Source organism: Symphalangus syndactylus, chromosome 4, assembly GCF_028878055.3.
Source record: "Symphalangus syndactylus isolate Jambi chromosome 4, NHGRI_mSymSyn1-v2.1_pri, whole genome shotgun sequence".
NCBI classification, from domain to species: Eukaryota; Metazoa; Chordata; class Mammalia; order Primates; family Hylobatidae; genus Symphalangus; species Symphalangus syndactylus.
The window spans coordinates 45,391,336-45,409,988 of record NC_072426.2 but is presented as its reverse complement, the minus strand read 5'-3'; the positions used below and the strand labels follow the sequence as shown (position 1 = coordinate 45,409,988).

Below are 18,653 nucleotides of genomic sequence, written 5' to 3'. Positions count from 1 at the left end.
AGTTAAGAAAAAATAAGTGGGAGCTGGCTCATGAAGAAACTTGCATTCTCTGCAGCATAAGAACCTGAGTTTCATCCTGTAGATAATGGGAGGCTACTCAAAGACTTTAAGCACAGAGGATCAGAGCATTTACACCAACTTATGCAAAACCTGCCATATTTATTTAGTAAGGGACAGTTTCATATTCATAATAATCAAACAAAAGACCTTAGAGATCATCAGCACAACCCCAATTATATACGATGAAGTGGAGTTTCGAAAATAAATATGAGGGCCGAGTGCAGTGGTTCACACCTGTAATCTCAACACTTTCAGAGGCCGAGGCAGGAGGATCGCTTGAGGCTGGAAGTTCTAGACCAGCCTGGGCAACAGAGTGAGACCCCATCTCTACCAAAAAAATACAAAAATTAGCTGGGTGTAATGGTGCACATCTGTAGTCCCAACTACTCAGGAGGCTGAGGTGGGAGGATCACTTGAGCCAAAGAGGTCAAGGCTGAAGTGAGCCATGATTACACCACTCTACTCCAGCCTGTGTGACAGAGTGAGACTTTGTCTCTAAAAATAATAAAATAAAAATAAATTTGATTAGAAATGGAAGAAGCTAAGAATGAGAATTATTCGAAGTATACATGAGACCACGGCTCATCTTGGGTCACATGATTTGAGAAAATTATGAAAGAGTTTCCCTATCTTATCTCTTCTTATCAAACAGAATCTGTCTCACCGCAAAAAATCTCATCTGACAGGACTACCTTCCCTAGTAATCTGCCTTCTAGACAGGACATCTGCAAAGACTGAAAACATAAATAACATTTTACTATTTTACAGACTGAAGATGTCTTTGATAATATTATACATATTCACCTATGTTTGGGTGAAGAGAAACTTTTATGGTTTTATTGTACCAATAAGCTTTCCTTCAGTAATTTTTCTAATTACAAAAGTAAGGAGAAAAAAGGAGGTCATGTTAACTGGCACAGACCTCATAGGCTTCCCTCAAGAACTGGACGCTCACCTTCACAAGGAGTTCAGTGAGCTTCTCCTCCCCACTGTACACTGTTCCAGAGGCTCTCCCCTCTTGCCAGAAGACGTCTGCAGAGAAAGGTAAGGTCACTGGGTCAGTACGCAAGAATCTCTGAGAAGACAGGTTCTAATAAAGAAGAAACAGGAAGAAACCCCTCTGGATACAAAAGAAAAAAATGTTGAATGGAAACCCAACAGCATTCTTATAGCAAATCAAGAAAAAAGTTCAATAAAGAGCACAATAAAATAAAGATGAAAAATCATTATTATCAGCAATGTGAAAAAGATATTAATAGCATTTAGCTACTGATAAAGGCAGTCTGATAATAATGTTGTCCTCATCCTCAACTGCCTTCTAACAGCAGGAACATTTGCTTTTGTCTATACTTATTTTTTGTTCTCTATATGGCTTTGGAGTGGCCTTTTTCTGCAATAGCTTCCTTCTTCTCTCCTTTCCTATCCAGTCCTAGGAATTTTGAGAACTGTTATGGGCAGAGTTGGCAGCAGAAAGCAAGACGAAAAGTGTGAAATTTCAGCACATTATCATCAGAGATGAAACCAGCAAACAAACCACAATGAGGTATAAACCATGAGCACCCCGGTCTCAGACGCCGGCTCCCTTAAGCCAAGCCTGGAAACCCACATAGAACTAGTTATCTGCTTCCAGCAGCACACGCTGTAGCATATTCAAGATCAGGAACATAGGCAACATTGGGATAAACCTCCTTTATCCCAGTGTGGAAAGAAAAGTAAAGTTCCTGAGTAGAATATAAGATCTGACTTTCCACTTTCCTCTCTCCCCGAGACATTCTTCATTTTACCCACAAATTTGTTGATGTGGGTGTCTCTGGTCCTTGTGCTACAATGCAGCTGTGCCCTGTTGAAAGTGGGTAGTGAGAAAGCTATTACAGAAACACACCAACTAAAAACTGCATGGAGCCATGGGCTCTCCAAAGCAAAGATCTTCAGTTCTTGAGAACAGAAAACTAAGTGGTAAATATACAGACAAACTCATTCTTACAGCAATCTGCCAAGCTCTGGCTTGCTGCCCGTTTGACTTTCACTCTTTCCTTAGAGGACACTGCTCTGTACTATACACAGCTTCAGACCAGTGGTCACCAGCCTTTCAAAAATAAGATAACGGTTTCATTTCCTGTTCTTTTACTGATGCTAGAGAATACAGCAATGGACAGTGACTTAAACATTAAAGAGAAGGCAATACGATGGTGGCAACCAGCTCTCATAATCATGGAAATCTTTAACACCAGGTTTTAGAGTGCTAACCCCTGCTTTATTCATCTACATCCTAGACTATATCAAATTTTGTACTATTCAATGTCAAGACCTCAGCACATGTCACTTAGAAATTGTAAGGGTATTTATCAAGGCCGGGCACAGTGGCTCACACCTGTAATCCTAACACTTTGGGAGGCCAAGGCGGGCAGATCACCTGAGTTCAGGAGTTCAAGACCAGCCTGGGCAACATGGTGAAACCTTATCTCTACTAAAAACACTAAAAATTAGCTGGGTATGGTGCCCGCCTGTAATCCCAGGTACTTGGGAGGCTGAGGCACAAGAATCGCTTAAGCCTGGGAGGTGGAGGTTGCAGTGAGCTGAGATCACACCACTGCATTCCAGCCTGGGCAACACAGTGAGGCTCTGTCTCAAAAAATTAAAAATACGGGTATTTGTCAAAATGCAACATGGCTCCTGGATTGGCTCCTAGAATAGAAAAAAGAACATTAGTTTAAAACAAAACATAGCAAAACAAAAAAAAACCCTGATGAACTAGAAATAGAATTTGTAGTATAGTTAATAGCACTGTACCAATGTTAATTTTTTAGTTTTGATAAATGTACCATGGTTATAGAGGATGTTAACATCAGGAGAAGCTGCGTATAGGGGAAATCTCTATCATCTTTGCTACTTTTCTGTAAATATATTATATCAAACTAAAAAGCTTATTTTTAAAAAGTACTTGTAATATGATCTTAATCAGTAACAAACATAAATCTGTTTGAGTTGATAATAGCAATAATGGTTAACATTTACTGAACACTTACTATATGCCAGGCACTATAAAACATTTATACATGTATGATCTCATTTAATCCCCATAATCATCTTTTCAGGTAAGTACCGTACTACTATTACTATCCCCATTGTAGAGATACAGGAACTGTGACATACAGAAGTTAAGTAACTCGCCAAAGGCATACTTTAAGTGGCAAACCAAGGTATGAATCCAGGCTGGTTCCAGGGTTACGCTCTTAAGCACCAAGCTATTTGGTGTATTTATCCATCCCATATGTGCTCATGCATATATGTGTATACACACAGACAAACACTATTAGCATTCTCAGAAACAGACAGATATACATATATAGATAGATGTAAACTATATAGACAGCTCTACCTATAGCTACATGCATAAAGATAGATACCATCTGTTTATCTTTGATGGTGGAATTATAGTGACTTATTTTCTTTTGTGCCTTTATGCAGATTTCACATTTTTACATGAACATGTATTTCATTTGTATTACATATCTTATATTCTCTCTTCTCCAACACAAATATATTTGTTTTATTCATGCTTACAAAAGGAAATAAAGCCAAGTTCCACTGTCTCTGAGATTTGCTTGCTTTATATAAGGATGAAGGATGAATCTAAACATAATTTTAAAAATAGGAAATTCAACCTGTGAAACAGAGAGTAGGCCCTCCTAAACATGTATTAACCAATGATGAGTTATTCTTAACCTATGTGAACATTAAACAATGACAAAACCCATCTCTTTAAGGAAGTAGAGAGCATGTATATGCCAAGCATCATACCCATAGAGCTGTACTCCTTAAGTTTCTCCAAAACAGCAGATGAGCTCAGACCCTGGGAGGGTAAAGCTTTCACATACTCTTTGTCCACTTTCAGGAATGACATGTTCTTGCTAATATCATCCTTGGTCTTGTTCAACTTGTCTTGAATCTCCAAAGGTAAGAAAGACAAAGTTATCCAGATGCAAGAGTACAGTAGAGACAGCAGAATTATTATGACAGTCAAGCAACTGCTCAATGCTAGGCACTGCACAAGTAACTAGACTAACATTTTTCCTAAAGATATATGGTGATAATTCTGACTGATCAGCTACTTTCTCGCACGTACAACAGCCTCTTAAAAATTTTAAAAGCGAAGCTTCTCTCTAAAGGTCAAGATGCACTCAGCCGGGCGTGGTGGCTTACACCTATTATCACAGTTCTTCAGGAAGCCAAGGTGGGCGGATCATTAGAGGTCAGGAGTTTGAGACCAGCCTGGCCAACATGGTGAAACCCCATCTCTACTAAAAATACAAAAATTAGCCAGGCATGGTAGCAGGCATCTGTAATCCCAGCTTCTTGGGAGGCTGAGGCATGACAATCACTTGAACCCAGGAGGTGGAGGTTGCAGTGAGCCACGATCGCACCACTGTACTCCATCCAGCCTGGGCAACACAGCAAGACTCTGTCTTAAAAAAAAAAAAAAAAAAAAAAAGTTGCACCCAATTTCCCCATAACCCTTTTCTCTGCCACGTTGACATCGCTGCTGCTTCACTTGGTTGGCATTGCTAAAGTCAGCAGCACATCCTTGAGGTCAATATTTGGACTTTGATCCTGCCTTGGCAGCAGCTACAGTGTGCGTGTAAAATCATCAAAGGTAGAACTAGGAACAATAGCCAGAAAACTGGCCATGCTGCAGTAAAAGTGATTCTGGTCCTTGTGCAAGTGATGAGCTCCTTCAACAGACATGCACACAGCACACTAGGAATTTGGAGGCCCCATTCAACACTAGCACAAGGCATTCTAAGAACTGCCAGGAAGACTCTAATGTATCTCCTTAAGCTGCTGTCGACAGCTTGCACCATCTGACCCCAAAATGTTAAAAGGAACTAAGGTCCTTTCTGCTAAGCAGTTTATCAACTATGGTTCTCTTCTTTTCCATCCTCAAAGCCACAGCTTCTGAGCTGTTTTCTTTTATTCACTTACATATTCACATTCATATTCACTGCATATTCACAAATATGCAGGCCAGGGATACATAGTGAACAAAACAAACTTAGGCAATGGAGCACACAGGAAAAAAAAACCTCCTGTCCTCATGAAATTTATTTTCAGCAGGAGAGACAGAAAATAAGTCAGGTAACAAAAAGTGCTGAGGGAAAAAAAATAGCAGAGTAAGGAGGCAGAAGGGCAGGGGCTGCTACTTATAGCAAAAGACTCTTGGGTAGTAGGTTTGGGGAGAGAAGCTACATGTCACGATTTGTTCATGTCACAGTGCTATTGTTTCAGCAATATATTTGTTAAAGAACGCCAGAACTCACTCCACACTAAGATTTTCTCATCTCTAGCCAAGGATAATTAGAATACAAGAAATCTTCTTAGATATGGCCCTCAATGAAACCACAGGGAAAGCCACTCCTTTCGAGCACATCTGCAATAGTCTAAGAGGCCCACACTGGCAGGGAGCAGAGGCTACACTCCTGGGCAATGCCTGGGCATGCTATGGATGTGAAGACATTTTTTAAGTTGTAAACTAAAACATTAATTCACAAAAATCGTAACTCATGCAACAGAACAGGCTATGAAAGCTGAGCTTCCATGCATAGAGTATGCTATTGCCATAAAACAGACAAAAAGTGACAGAGAGGTATATTAGAAAGCACAAGTACTTCCTTACCCCCAATTCTTGCTTCAAAGCCTGTATTACGTTACCCAATTTTAATTTCTTCAAAGCATTTATTTCAAAATAAAATTCCATAAATTTGTTTACTTCTTTATTTTCTGTCTTTCCTATTAAAATGTAAGTTCCATGAGAGGAAGGATTTGGTCTTGTTCACCACCATATCCCCAGCACCCAGAAAAGTACTTGACACTGAGCAGGTGGCTGAATAAGCATGTGTTAAGTGAATAAATGACAGAGGTATACATACATGCACACACGCACACACACACACATACAAACATGTAACTTTTTGTATCTAAGCCTCAGAATCTGCTTCTGAAAAATGGAAAGTGATTAGATAGTCCTTAGCAAGCTAAGGATCTTCCAATTCTGTTACTTTATAAGTTTAAGAGTGGGTTCTGGAACTCTAGCATTTATTTGTCTCAAAGTCTGAAAACTGAACAAGAAGAAAAAAAAAAATTCAGGAGATAAGGGGAAATCCTAATGTCCTTTGTGCTACAGTCCATCTTCTACAATACCTTCCCTGTCCCCACCCCTTATACTCTGTAAGGACTAGATTTACTTTTAGGGATTAATATAATTTGGAGAGCAAACAGAAGCCTATGTGCTCACATTTCCCTTCACCACCTGTTATTGCTTCCACTCTCCTACAGGAAATGAACCTGAAGATACCTATCTCTGGGAGAGTTAGCACAGCGGTCTGAATGGATTTCAGCCAAAGGTTAAAGATAACTGGCAAACTTTAGGTCAGGGGTTGGCAAACGAACCCTGGTATAGCCAGGAAAGGGAACTGAAAGCCAAAAGTAAAAGAAAACTTGAAGGCAGGTAAAGTTGGGAAAGACCAAAGGGGCGTCAGGGGAGGGCACTGGAGGAGATGAAGATTCCAAGGACTCATATGCCTTCCTTAGAGCTTGCCAAGTGGCCTGCCCTGTTTATGTTCATCTGTGATAACCTGTGGGAGGCGCACAGAGGTGACTACCTTATCCTCGGCATGGATGAGGGCCAAGAGGACATAACAAAGGGGGCATACTACAATACAGATAATTGCAAAGAGCAAGAGACAGCGCTGTGTAACTTGGGATCAGCAAACTACAGCCAGGAACCAACTAAGGCCTACCTGAATTCGTAAAGAAAGTTTCACTGGAATACATCCAGGCTCATTCCTGAACCTCTTGCTGCTGTCCCTCTGCAAGGGCAGAGGTGAGGAGTTGCAAGACATTATATGGCCTAGAGAGCCCAAAATGTTTCATATCTAGCCCTTTACAGAAAACATTTGCCGACCCCTGACCTAAACCATGTAAGCACCCAAATCCTAGATAAATACCTGAAGTCAGCCAGCTGCATATTGTTCCAAAGCACCTAACAATATAGTCAGGTTTTCTCATTTCAAATTCTTACTTCCTTAACAGGCTTCTCATCTCTCCTTTGGCCAGTTAGGTTGGAGAAAGGGTTAAGTCAGGGTTCTCAACCTTGGCCATTTTGACATTTCCAGCCAGATAATTTTGTTTGGCGGGTGGTGGGGGCTGTCCTGTACACTGTAGGATGTTTAGTGTTTAGCAACATTTCTGGCCACCATCCATTACATGCCAAGAGCACCACTCCATCCAAGCTGTGACCACCAAAAATGTCTCCAAATGCTGCCAAGTGTCCCCTGGAGGTAAGGGACAAAATCACCCCTCCCCTTTGAGAATATTAGGTTTAGTAAATAGAAAGAAAGAAGTATGATTATCAAGAGGGGAAAAAATAACATATACAGATTCTACTTACCTTACGACCAATAATGGGCATCTTCCTGGTGAGCTTAAAACATTTCTTTTTAAACCTTGACCATAAACCTAAAAGAAAAAAATGGTTCTCTTATTCAAATAAATTTCCATGGATATGACCTGGCATATAGCAACCATTCAACGTGTCTTCCACAACCTCACTTGCCTTCCAATTGCAAAGAGTTTCTTTCCTTTAAAAAATAAAAAAAAAAACTTTCAAATTTAAATTTGTGAATAAGTGCTATATTTACATGGTTCAAAATTTTAAAAATACAAACACATAACACACACAGTAAAGCAGTGAAGCTTCCCTCTCTCAAACCTATCCCCCCGACCCTCATGCTATCCCCCAGTTTCTTTATGCATACACGTCCAACAGTAAAGCTGTATTCTTATTTGCCTCCCTTTTTTTGCACAAAAAGTAGCACACTCTAGCACTGTAGTAGACCTTGTTTTTCCACTTAGGAGTATTATCTTAAAGATCAGTGCATCCTCATTCATTTTTATAGCTGCAGAGTATTCCATTTTATGGATGTGCCAAAATTTATTTAACCTGCCCCTTAATGATGGATATATAGGTTGCTTCTAATATTTGCTATTACAAATCATGCTGAAATAACCTTGTAACACACACCATACTGCACACCTACAGGATAAACTCCCAGAAGCAGAACTACTAGGTCAAATGATATATGTGTTCCAGAATTCTTGACCTTCCTAAGGTTTCTAGATGTTCAACATTTCTCTTCCTTCCCCCAAGACTAATGGCCAGCCTGTTTTTAGTTTTGTTTTTCTTGGATCTATGTCCAGCCTCTCATCCAACACAGATTCTAACATTTTCTGGACCTACAAATGCCCTCAAAATTGTGGATGCTGGCCAGGCACAGTGGCTCACACCTCTAATCCCAGCACTGTGGGAAGCCAAGGTGGGAGGACTGCTTGAGCACAGGAGGGTGAGACCAGCCTGGGCAACACAGTGAGACCCTGTCTCAACAAAAAGGAAAAAAAGTTTGAAAAATCGCAGATGCCAGAGCCCACTGTGTCAGGCAGTACATAGAACAAATAGGGAATACTAATCCTGTCGATTATAATAATCATAAATACATGGCATCTAAATAGACGAATAGACCTTCTGATGCATTCACAATCAATGTATCTCGACTGACTCTGACAACAGCATTCTGAGGCTGGCACAGAAGGCATTATATACTATCCACAAGTGACATAAAAGGCAATGTAAGATCAAAGCATCAAAACTTGCTCAAGGCCGCAGATAAAATCAGTGATGGACAAAGATTTAACTGAAGTCTTTGTATTTTCAGTCCAGGATTCCCAGGACTCTATACTGCTTCAAATGCACCATAGGAATTTTCTGTTTGAGTCTATAAGAATCTAAGCCTGGCTTTTATCCAAGGTGTGAACTGAATATGAACTTCTACTGCATTCCTAGGAGATCTGGGAATTCCCACTTTCCTGGCCAGAAGGAGCTCCCTCTTCACTCAACAACCACGGGATGTGTCTGCACCCCCTTTTTGTATCTATCACATCATGCCTTGCATCTCTGCTAGCTGTTTTTGCTTCAGCTGCATCCCTCTCTTTCTAACTCTCCCTAGAGTCCACATTCTGTAAACGCCTGGGACAAAATCAGGTAACTAAGACACAGACTGAATAAGAAGACAAAGAGACTGAAACCACTTGTTTGTGGTTACTTTTTGTTTAAATTTTGGAGTATTGCCTTCTAGCCCTATGTTCTACACACTGTAATACATACCTGAGATTCTGTATAATGTAAAATAACTGTATCCTCCTCACTGATAGCACTTTCTACATTATTAACAATTATTTCTAAACATATTTTTTAATGTTATAATAGTTCATCAAATGACTGTAATCTAATATTGGATATTTTAGCTTCTTGTTATTCAACTATTTCTAACTGTTAAAGCTGTACACATTCAGAAATGCTTCCTTATTTGATGAAGTAATTAATGAGGTAAAAAGAAGTCTAAAAATCAGCAAACTGGACCAGCTGTCCAGAAGTATAGTAATGTGACTAGGTGGAGGATAAAAGAATACACTAATTTTGTGGAAGTTGTGAGAAAAAAATGGTACAGGGTAAAAAGAACAGAATACAGCATCAGAGATGAAGAAACTAAAAATTAAAAGATTTCATGGCCATGACCTAAAAAGATTATCTCAAAAGTCCCCAGAGGTACAGAATGAAAAGTAATTAGAATTTTTTAGTGGGATTGAGATTAAGGGGAAGAAGGAAGACTGGGAGATGGTCAAAAGGATAGAAAATTCCAGTTAGATGGAAGCAATAAGTTCGAGAGATCATGGTAACATAGTAAATAAAAATGTGTTGCGTACGTCAAGATTGCTAAGAAAGTAGATTTTAAGTGTTCTCGCCATTAAAAAAGGTACATGAGGCCAGGTGTGGTGGTTCACGCCTGTAATCCCAGCACTTTGGGAGGCCAAGGCAGGCGGATCAGGAGGTCAGGAGTTCAAGACCAGCCTGACCAACATGGTGAAACCCTGTCTCTATTAAAAATACAAAAATTAGCTGGGCATGGTGGCACGCGCCTGTAATCCCAGCTACTTGGGAGGCTGAAGCAGGTGAATTGCTTGAACCCAGGAGGCGGACGTTGCAGTGAGCTGAGATCGTGCCACTGCACTCCAGCCTGGGTGAGAGAGTGAAACTCCATCTCAAGAAAAAAAAAAAAAAGTACGTGAGGTAATCATGTTGGTTTGATTGAGCCATTCCACAACTTACACATTTGAAAACATCATGTTATATACCATAAACATACAATTTTTGTTACTTTAAAAAAAGAATTTAAAAAGTTTAACAAAATAGAAAATGCCAGTGTAAGAACAATGCATGGTTCTTAACAGTTTACAAATTCCACTCATGCAAAAGATGCCATTCAGTCCTCATATTACCCATGACTAGGTAAAGCAGCTATTATGATGTCCATTTTATTGCAAGGAAATGGGCTAAGAGAGCTTAAGGGTGTCGCCCAAGGTGACACAACAAGAAACTGAGAGTTTATCATTTCCTCCATGACATAAAGCTGATTTCTGTTGGTGAATTATGGACAACCCACAGTTAAAATCAACGTTAAAATAAAAGTAATAAACTGTGTGCTGATAATCACAGATGCAGAATTAAGGAAGAGGCTGGTAACCCCTGCCCAGCTCATGCCGCTGCCCACTTCTCCTCTACCCCAGGCTCCATCCTTTGTTCCAGAAATACTCTCTTCCCTCAAGAAGGATTCAGTGTTGGAAGATCAGCAAAATTCATCACTCGTCCAGACTTCAGACTCCTTTAGTGCAGTGTAACTAAAAATAACTTGATTGTTCAGCAACACATGGCAAGTGAGCAAGTGCTAAAAAAAAATGAATATTCTATCAAAATTATCCCTGATCTCTGGAGGGAAGACATTCTTATCTGTGTCTAAAATTCAAGTTGGAAGTTACCAAAGTGTGCTGTGTGTATATGTGCTAATTGTATAAAATTGTCAACATTTGACGATTTTTTTTTTACAAAATTACATTTTGCATGGTTCAAACTGGATTCAGATATAGAAACAGAGAAATACAATAGTGGTATCCTTCAGTAGTAAGATTTTAATTTTGTTCTTATTATATATCCATATTGTCCAACTTTCCCATAGTGAATATGCACTGCTTTTGTTTTATATCTTTAGAAACAAAACAACTCAGCTGGGCATGTTGGCTCAGGCCTGTAATCTCAGCACTTTGGGAGGCTGAGGCGGGCGGATCACCTGAGGTCAGGAGTTCAAAACCAGCCTGGCCAACGTGGCGAAACCCCATCTCTACTAAAAATACAAAAATTAGGCAGGCGTGGTAGTGGGAGCCTATAATCCCAGCTACTCATGAGGCTGAGGCAGGGAGAATTGCTTGAACCCGGAAGGCAGAGGTTGCAGTGAGCCAAGATCATGCCACTGCACTCCAGCCTGGGTGATAGAGTGAGACTCCGTCTCAAAAACAAAAAACAGAAAACAAAAAAACAAACAAACAAAAACCTCAAATGGCTCGGAGTTCAGCCCACAAGGATTTAGATGGCATATCTCATCAGTATACTACGACTAACAATTTTCTCATGGAAAATTGGCCTCTCAGAGGCCAGCATATTCCTTTTTGACCACTAAAAGCTGATAAGTATCAGAACCTAAGATGGCTGTGTCTCTACTATTAGCTAAGAAAAATGTATGGCACAGTGAGCTGCATAACTGAAAACAGAAGTAAACACCTAACCACAAAAAAAAGAAAAATATGGGAGGTAATACATGTTAATTAGCTCAATTTAGCCATTTCACAATGTATACATATTTCAAAACAATATGTTGTACATGATAAATATAAACAATGTTTATTTGCCAATTAATTTTAAAATTTGTTTTAAAAAGAAGTAAATACCTAAAGTTAATATTAATCATAGCAAGTAAAATATAAATCTCAGATCTCTAAGCTTAGCCTTATTTCATAAATGTACCACCTTTGAATGGTAGTATATTTGTAAAACAAGGAGGTACAATAAATGGTGGTTTCCAGGGGATGGGGGAGAGAGTAATGGGCAGTCATTATTTGATGTTTATTAAAATGGAGTTCCAGTGGGGTGATAAAAAAGTTCTGGTAGTAGTGATGCCTGTACAATAATGTGAATGTACTTACTGCCACAGGACTAACTGTACACTTAAAAATGGTTAAAGTGGCAAATTATATGTTGTATATATTTTATAATAGAAAGATGGATAAACAGAGACTGATTTTTTTTAATGAAAAGTTAAAAAATAAAAAGAAAGTACATTTCTTGCTACCCCTCAGAATCCTCTGAGATGGGCCCCTTACTCACTGAATTGAATACTTCCTAGGAAAGGAATAAGCAGGAGCAGAAGGACACGAGCTACATCCATATCCAAACCATTGAGCAGATGCAGCGGAAGGGCTGGCCAGTCTAATTTCTTAAGAGTTTATCAGAAAATCTTGCAAGGACTAGGAGCAGCAACTGAGGACAAGGTTTTTAAAGCTGGAGTGAGCTACAGATTTACACAGGAGAGTCACATCACATTTCCACTTTAATTTAAAAACTCTAAGCAGTTGGAACTTGCTTCTTGGTTGTCATGTTTTGCAATGTTTACTGCGCCATAAATGGCTAAGAAGCTATTTGCAGGGTAAAGAGATAAAAATGGAATCTGGCTTCTATATTGACTTTCCTTGAACAAGAGAAGAAAGGCAGAAAAACCACAGACAAAGAGCCCTTTTAAACAGGTGTTATCAGGGAAGCAAAGTGGTGGGGAAATTTCAAGCAAATGAGAAACAGCTAATGATTATCTTAACGTTACTGTTTTCTTATCCCAAGGAAGTTAACTCCCATACCCTACTAAGAGTGGGGAAAGGGTGCAGGGGAGTGTTATAGAACATCCAGCACCAAATCTACTACTTGTGTTTAGGTACTAACAACACTTACCAAGCGCAGACTGCAGAGGAAAATAACTCATAAGAAGGTAACAGGCAACCAGGTTTCTAGGCGGGAAAAAGGTGGGTGGGCAGGAGAGGGGCTTAATCCTAAGCAAAGGTGGAAGATTCAGAAGCAGATCACTGAGACTGCTCATCTTCTGCACCCTGAGAAGTGGCCTCTTCTTCCCCGTGTTGATCTGGCACTGAGTCACTTCTAGGAAGCTCAAAGTATACGATCCCCTGATACCAGAAGTTCAACTCCAAGAGGAGAGAGATCCTGTACTACTTGTGCTGATACCCCACAGCCTGATGCAGTGCCTGGCACATAACAAGCACTCAAATGGTCACCATATAAGTGCTGTTCCAATTTCACCTAATCTTTACTGAAAAGGATAGCACAAAATGAAAGCAATAAATTCCTGCTCTGGGAACTCCAGGTGACATAATTATGTTCTAGGGAAGAAACTGGTACCAATTTAAGCCATACTGAGATTTCTGTGGATCCTTACAGTGACTAATTCTGAGGCGTTTTTACATAAACTACAAATCCAAAAAAAAATCAATGTAAGGAGTATTAGTTATACAAGAGTCTTGTTAACTTGACCAATCAGAAGACAAAGTACTGCTTTACATTTAAACAGATTTTAAAAATAAGAACCAAACCAGGGCTGGGTGCAGTGTCTCACGCCTGTAATCCCAGCACTTTGGGAGGCCGAGGTGGGTGGATCACGAGGTCAAGAGATCAAGACCATCCTGGCCAACGTGGTGAAACCCCATCTCCACTAAAAATACAAAAATTAGCTGGGTGTGGTGGCGCGTGCCTGTAGTCCCAGCTACTCGGGAGGCCGAGGCAGGAGAATCGCTTGAACCTGGGAGGCAGAGGTTGCAGTAAGCCAAGATCAGGCCACTGCACTCCCACCTAGCAACAGATTGAGACTCCGTCTCAAAAACAAACAAACAAACAAAAAACAACCAAAAGGCAATAAATTAGTCCTATCTCTCAGCAATTAGTTTGAGGCTAGTGACATACCACTATACCTTTACAGAGGAGACAGCATACTTACTCTCTGGCTGGAAGACAAACTCGTATCCCCAGACTATCAGCAGGGTCCACACGACACTCCATGCAATTAGCTGCCAGGGCTCATACTTGGTGCAATGCCCATTTACATAATTCTTGGCTTTTATGGAGTATACTTCCAAAATCTCTAAGTAGGGCTCAAAGGCCTTCTAGAAATACAAGTGAAAAATAGAAACATTACATTTAGGGCGAGAAAAGAAGTCTGTTCTTAGTTTGTACTTCAACTCTCATTTTTCAAGGGCAAGGTCATTCCCAATCTTGCCCTTCAGCAATAATCTTATGATCATCTACAGCCCTCAAGGCTTCTGTACCAGTCACTCCAGCAGCACTCCACTGCACTTAACAGCTAGTGGACTTTGAGACTATTTTCAATCTTGTGCCTATTTTATACAGTAAGAGGGTTAAGCTAGATCGTCACTTCAGCCCTAAAGTTTCTATATGACTGCCAGAATCACTGTCCCACTCTCTTAACTCACACTAATACCCCCAATATGAATGTCATTTCTCTTCCCTATTTGAATCTTTCCTATTCTCTACCCCAGTAGTCAGCAAACTGGTTCTGTAATGAGCCTGATACTAAATTATTTTATATTTTAAGTGTTGCGAAGCAAACATTCTCCTTTACAACTATTCATCTTTGCTGCTGGAGTACAAATACAGTTACAGTTAGTGCGTAAACAAAGGAACATGGCTGTGTTCCAACACAATGTAATTATGGACACCAAAATTTGAATTTCATATAATTTTCATGTTCATAAAATATTCTTTAACAATTTTTAAAATGTAAAAATCATTCTTAGCACAAGGATCATATAAAAGCAGGCAAGAGCCAGATTTGGCTCGTAGGCCACAATTTACCAATGCCTGCTCTAAGGCCTTACTTGACTATAATCTCTCAGTCAGCAACCATATCTTATCATCATGTGTATTCCTCACAACACCTGGTACGAGCAAGAAAAAAATCTGTCCTCTGTAAACTTACCAGAGTATCTCATTCACGAGAATTCCTCTCTCCCTTTAAATTCTCCTCCAGTACTCATTTGTGATAAGTCCTATACAGAGCTTATCACAACCTGCCTTGCAGTCTACTCATCTGTTTCTTATCTCCCTGACTATATGGTTAGGTCCTTGAAGACAGACCAGTTCGATTCATATCTACAATCCCCTACAATGCCCTGTACAAACTAAGGTCATTTTATAGTTTACTATTCATTCACTTAATCAACATTGATTAAGCATCTCCACGGTTGAAGGCAGCAAGCTGGGGAAGTGTTCAGGTACATATCATAGTTCCAACTCTATACTGAGTTTACGGTCTAATATGCAAGAGGTAGATCTGTGTCCATAAACACACACAGGCACATACATATATAAACAAATCACGAAAACTTCTCAGGGGAATAGCCACAAAAAGCATATGAGTGCCAAGATGAAGCACTGAGGAAGGACTAAGTCTGAAGGGATAAAGATAATGACGGAGGGTAAAATTTAAGCCAGTTAAAAGGATGAAAGAAAATTCTATAGGTAGAAAAGTTAAAAGGAAAAAAGTCACACCAGAAAGAGAGGATAGTAGCTGCAAATGCATAAAAAGAGTCTGCATATGGCAAAAGTTCTATGTGGCAAAGTGTAAGCTACATGATGGCAGGGACCATTTCTGTCTCATCCAATGCTAAATCCCCAACACGTGGCAGAGTGCCCGGCACACAATTTATACTGAATACAAACATGGACAGTGGCTGACAGTGCCCAAGTAACAGTGCCCAAGTAAATGAGTGAACACTTAAATCAGAGATGTGAGGCTGGGAGAAGTATGCTAGGTCCATGATATGGTTTGGATGCCTATACTCCAAATCTCATGTTGAAATGTGACTCCCAACATTGCAGATGAGGTCTGGTGGGAGGTGACTGGATCACGGGGGCGCATCTTTCATGAATGGTTTAGTACCATCCCCTTGGTGATAAATGAGTTCTTGCTCAGTTAGTTCACCTGAGATCTGGTTGTTTAAAAGCCTAGGACCTCCCCTCTCTCTCTTTCTTGCTCTCACTCTTGCCATGTGACGTGCCTGCCCAAGTTTCGCCTTCCGCCATGATTGTAAGCTTCCTGAAGTCTCACCAGAAGCAGATTTGAAGCCATGTTTGTACAAATATGCAGAACCATGAGCCAATTAACCCTCTTTTCTTTATAAATTACCCAGACTCAGGTATTTCTTAACAACAATGCAAGAATGGGCTAATCCAGTCCATGTTTAAAAAGGACTTAGAAAAACTGATATTTAAACTGATAGGAACTTTTGTAAAGCAATTTGTTGGTATCTATCAACATTTTAAACGCATATTCATTTTGACCTAGCAATCTCACTTTTTGGCATCCACATACTTTGCACATGTATACAAATAAACATGTTCAAGGATATTCATTTCAGTATTCTCTGTAATAACAAAAGGGAAAAAATAATGTAAATGTCCACCCACAGAAGAATGGTTAAATAAACTATAATACGTGTATTTTATGTACCCATACTATGAAACATCAAAAAGAAGACAGATCTACATGAACTACATAGAAAAATTTCCAGAACATAGTATCAGGTAAAAATAAGTAAATTACAAACAACAGCAATAAAACAAAACAAAAGTCATGGATTTTTAAGTATGTGAGTAATTTTGTCGGGTGTGGGTATAGAGCATTCAAAATTTTCAAGTTCAAGTTTGACAGACTGGTTAACTATGATGTTAACAGTTAATATCACTATTAACTATGGTAAGACTAGAAGAGGAAGGGAAGGTAAAGAAGGTAGATGTTTTGAGAAAAAGATAATGATACTGACTTAAATATATTCCTATTGGATATCCACATCCAGTGTTCTAGTAGGAACATGAAAGCTTTGAAAAAGGACAGATACTTAACAAATGCTTGTTGAAAACATTTATACCTGCAATAGACTGAATGTTTACGTCCCCCCAAAATTCATATGTTGAAATCTAACCCTCAAGCTGATGGTAGGAGGAAGAGGGAGCATTTGGGGGGTCAATAGATCATGAAGGCAGAGGCCTCATGAATAAGATTAGTGACTTTATGAAAGAGACTCCCAGAGAGCAAATTTGCCCCTTCTACCATGTGAAGACACAGTGAGAAGACATTTTCTATGAACCACTTTTACGAAGGCCACCTTCCAGGAAGTGGGCCTCATCAGGCACCATATCTGCTGTTGCCTTGATCTTGGGCTTCCTGGCCTCCAGAACTGAGAGAAACGGATTTTTCTTTATATGCCACCACATTTATGGCATTTTGTTATAGCAGCCTGAACGGACTCAGACAATACTCTTAGTAATTAGACTGTGGTATAAGGTAATTAACATTAGACAACTATTAGGTTCCCTGGAGGGCTAGCCATGGAGACAGTTTATCTGCATTTCCCCAATAGTTCTTGGTGACCATTCCCCAGAGCCCACTGTTGCATCAACAACCTCAATCCAAAGCAATGGCAATACCAGCCAAAACCTGGGAAAGACCAGAGGAGTCTATCCTCAAAAGTATGTCATGATTTCTATCATTATGAAGACTCGTCTAGTGTGAAAGTTGTGGTCAAACCAGATGGTTAAATACTGTGTATGAACAAGATGATGAAAGAACAATTATTCAGATTAGCTTTTCTTCTGGTGATACTAATTCCTAATTCACCCAGAAAACAGAAGTTACCAATGTCAAAAGATGACTACAGATATTATGAACAATTCACAGCACTGAGCAAAAAAGTAATATAACTAGTATTAGGGTGACAGCAAAGAACCAGCAAATGCAAACTAATTTTTAAAAGCCTTAAAATTAAGATATAAAGACATTTCTCACTAACATTTAAAAATTATATTCAGCAAGAATATATTTTCTTTGTATTTGCTTTGATTCTTACGAAGATAATGGCAATTCTTAAATTCAAAGGGGGTCCTTTAAAAGGAGATACATCTAAATTCTTTAACACCAAAGACAGAATGACACTGTAGTTGGATGGGTCCTGACAAGCTTTTTGAGAAGTCAACTAGTTGATCACAGAAATTACATCTCCTGGCATCATTCTAAGGTCCTCCTAGTGTTACTACAACCTAGGCTCAGTCCCCAATGTAGATGCAACTCACAACACTCCCAGCTCACTGAATTATCAGGCTCTCTGGTGTAATGTATCCTATCTCCTTGGACTAAAGGATGATGCAGTTCCTTAGGGCCTTGAAAACAGCACAAACCCCAGGCTGGGTCCTGATGCAATACTCTAGCCCTTGGGAAGCACAGAATCTAAGAGCTGAAGGGAACCTGGAAGATCAAGTCTAACATTTTCATTTTACAAGTAGAGACCCCAAAGTGAAATGACATGACTACGCTCATACAGACATGCTTGTGATTAAGTGGAGTCTAGGAACGCATGCCTTTTGACTCAGTATTCAGTACCCTTTCAATTCTTGATTCTCAGTATTCATGGGCAGAGGAGTAACACATTACAATCCAGCAGCATCCCAAGAGTTTTCTTTTCACAATTTATGTTCTTGGCAGGATCTACCCTGGATACATGGTACCATGTATAACATACTA

The 18,653-nt window shown here is 39.6% G+C and overlaps 1 protein-coding gene across 3 annotated transcripts in view; it reads right to left on the bottom strand.

Moving 5' to 3' along the window:
• The window catches only part of SGPL1 (sphingosine-1-phosphate lyase 1), a 60,905-nt gene that overhangs the window by 20,025 nt on the left and 22,227 nt on the right, over positions 1 to 18,653 (bottom strand). The window contains exons 3-6 of one of the 3 annotated variants that reach the window (XM_055274593.2): positions 14,055 to 14,220; positions 7,508 to 7,575; positions 3,862 to 4,009; positions 1,016 to 1,092 (exon numbers count right to left, since the gene is read on the bottom strand). In XM_055274593.2, the coding sequence (XP_055130568.1) occupies positions 1,016 to 1,092; positions 3,862 to 4,009; positions 7,508 to 7,575; positions 14,055 to 14,220 (459 nt within the window). The remainder of the gene's footprint in view (positions 1 to 1,015; positions 1,093 to 3,861; positions 4,010 to 7,507; positions 7,576 to 14,054; positions 14,221 to 18,653) is intronic. The other 2 variants (XM_063637913.1, XM_063637914.1) reach the window with 2 other exon arrangements.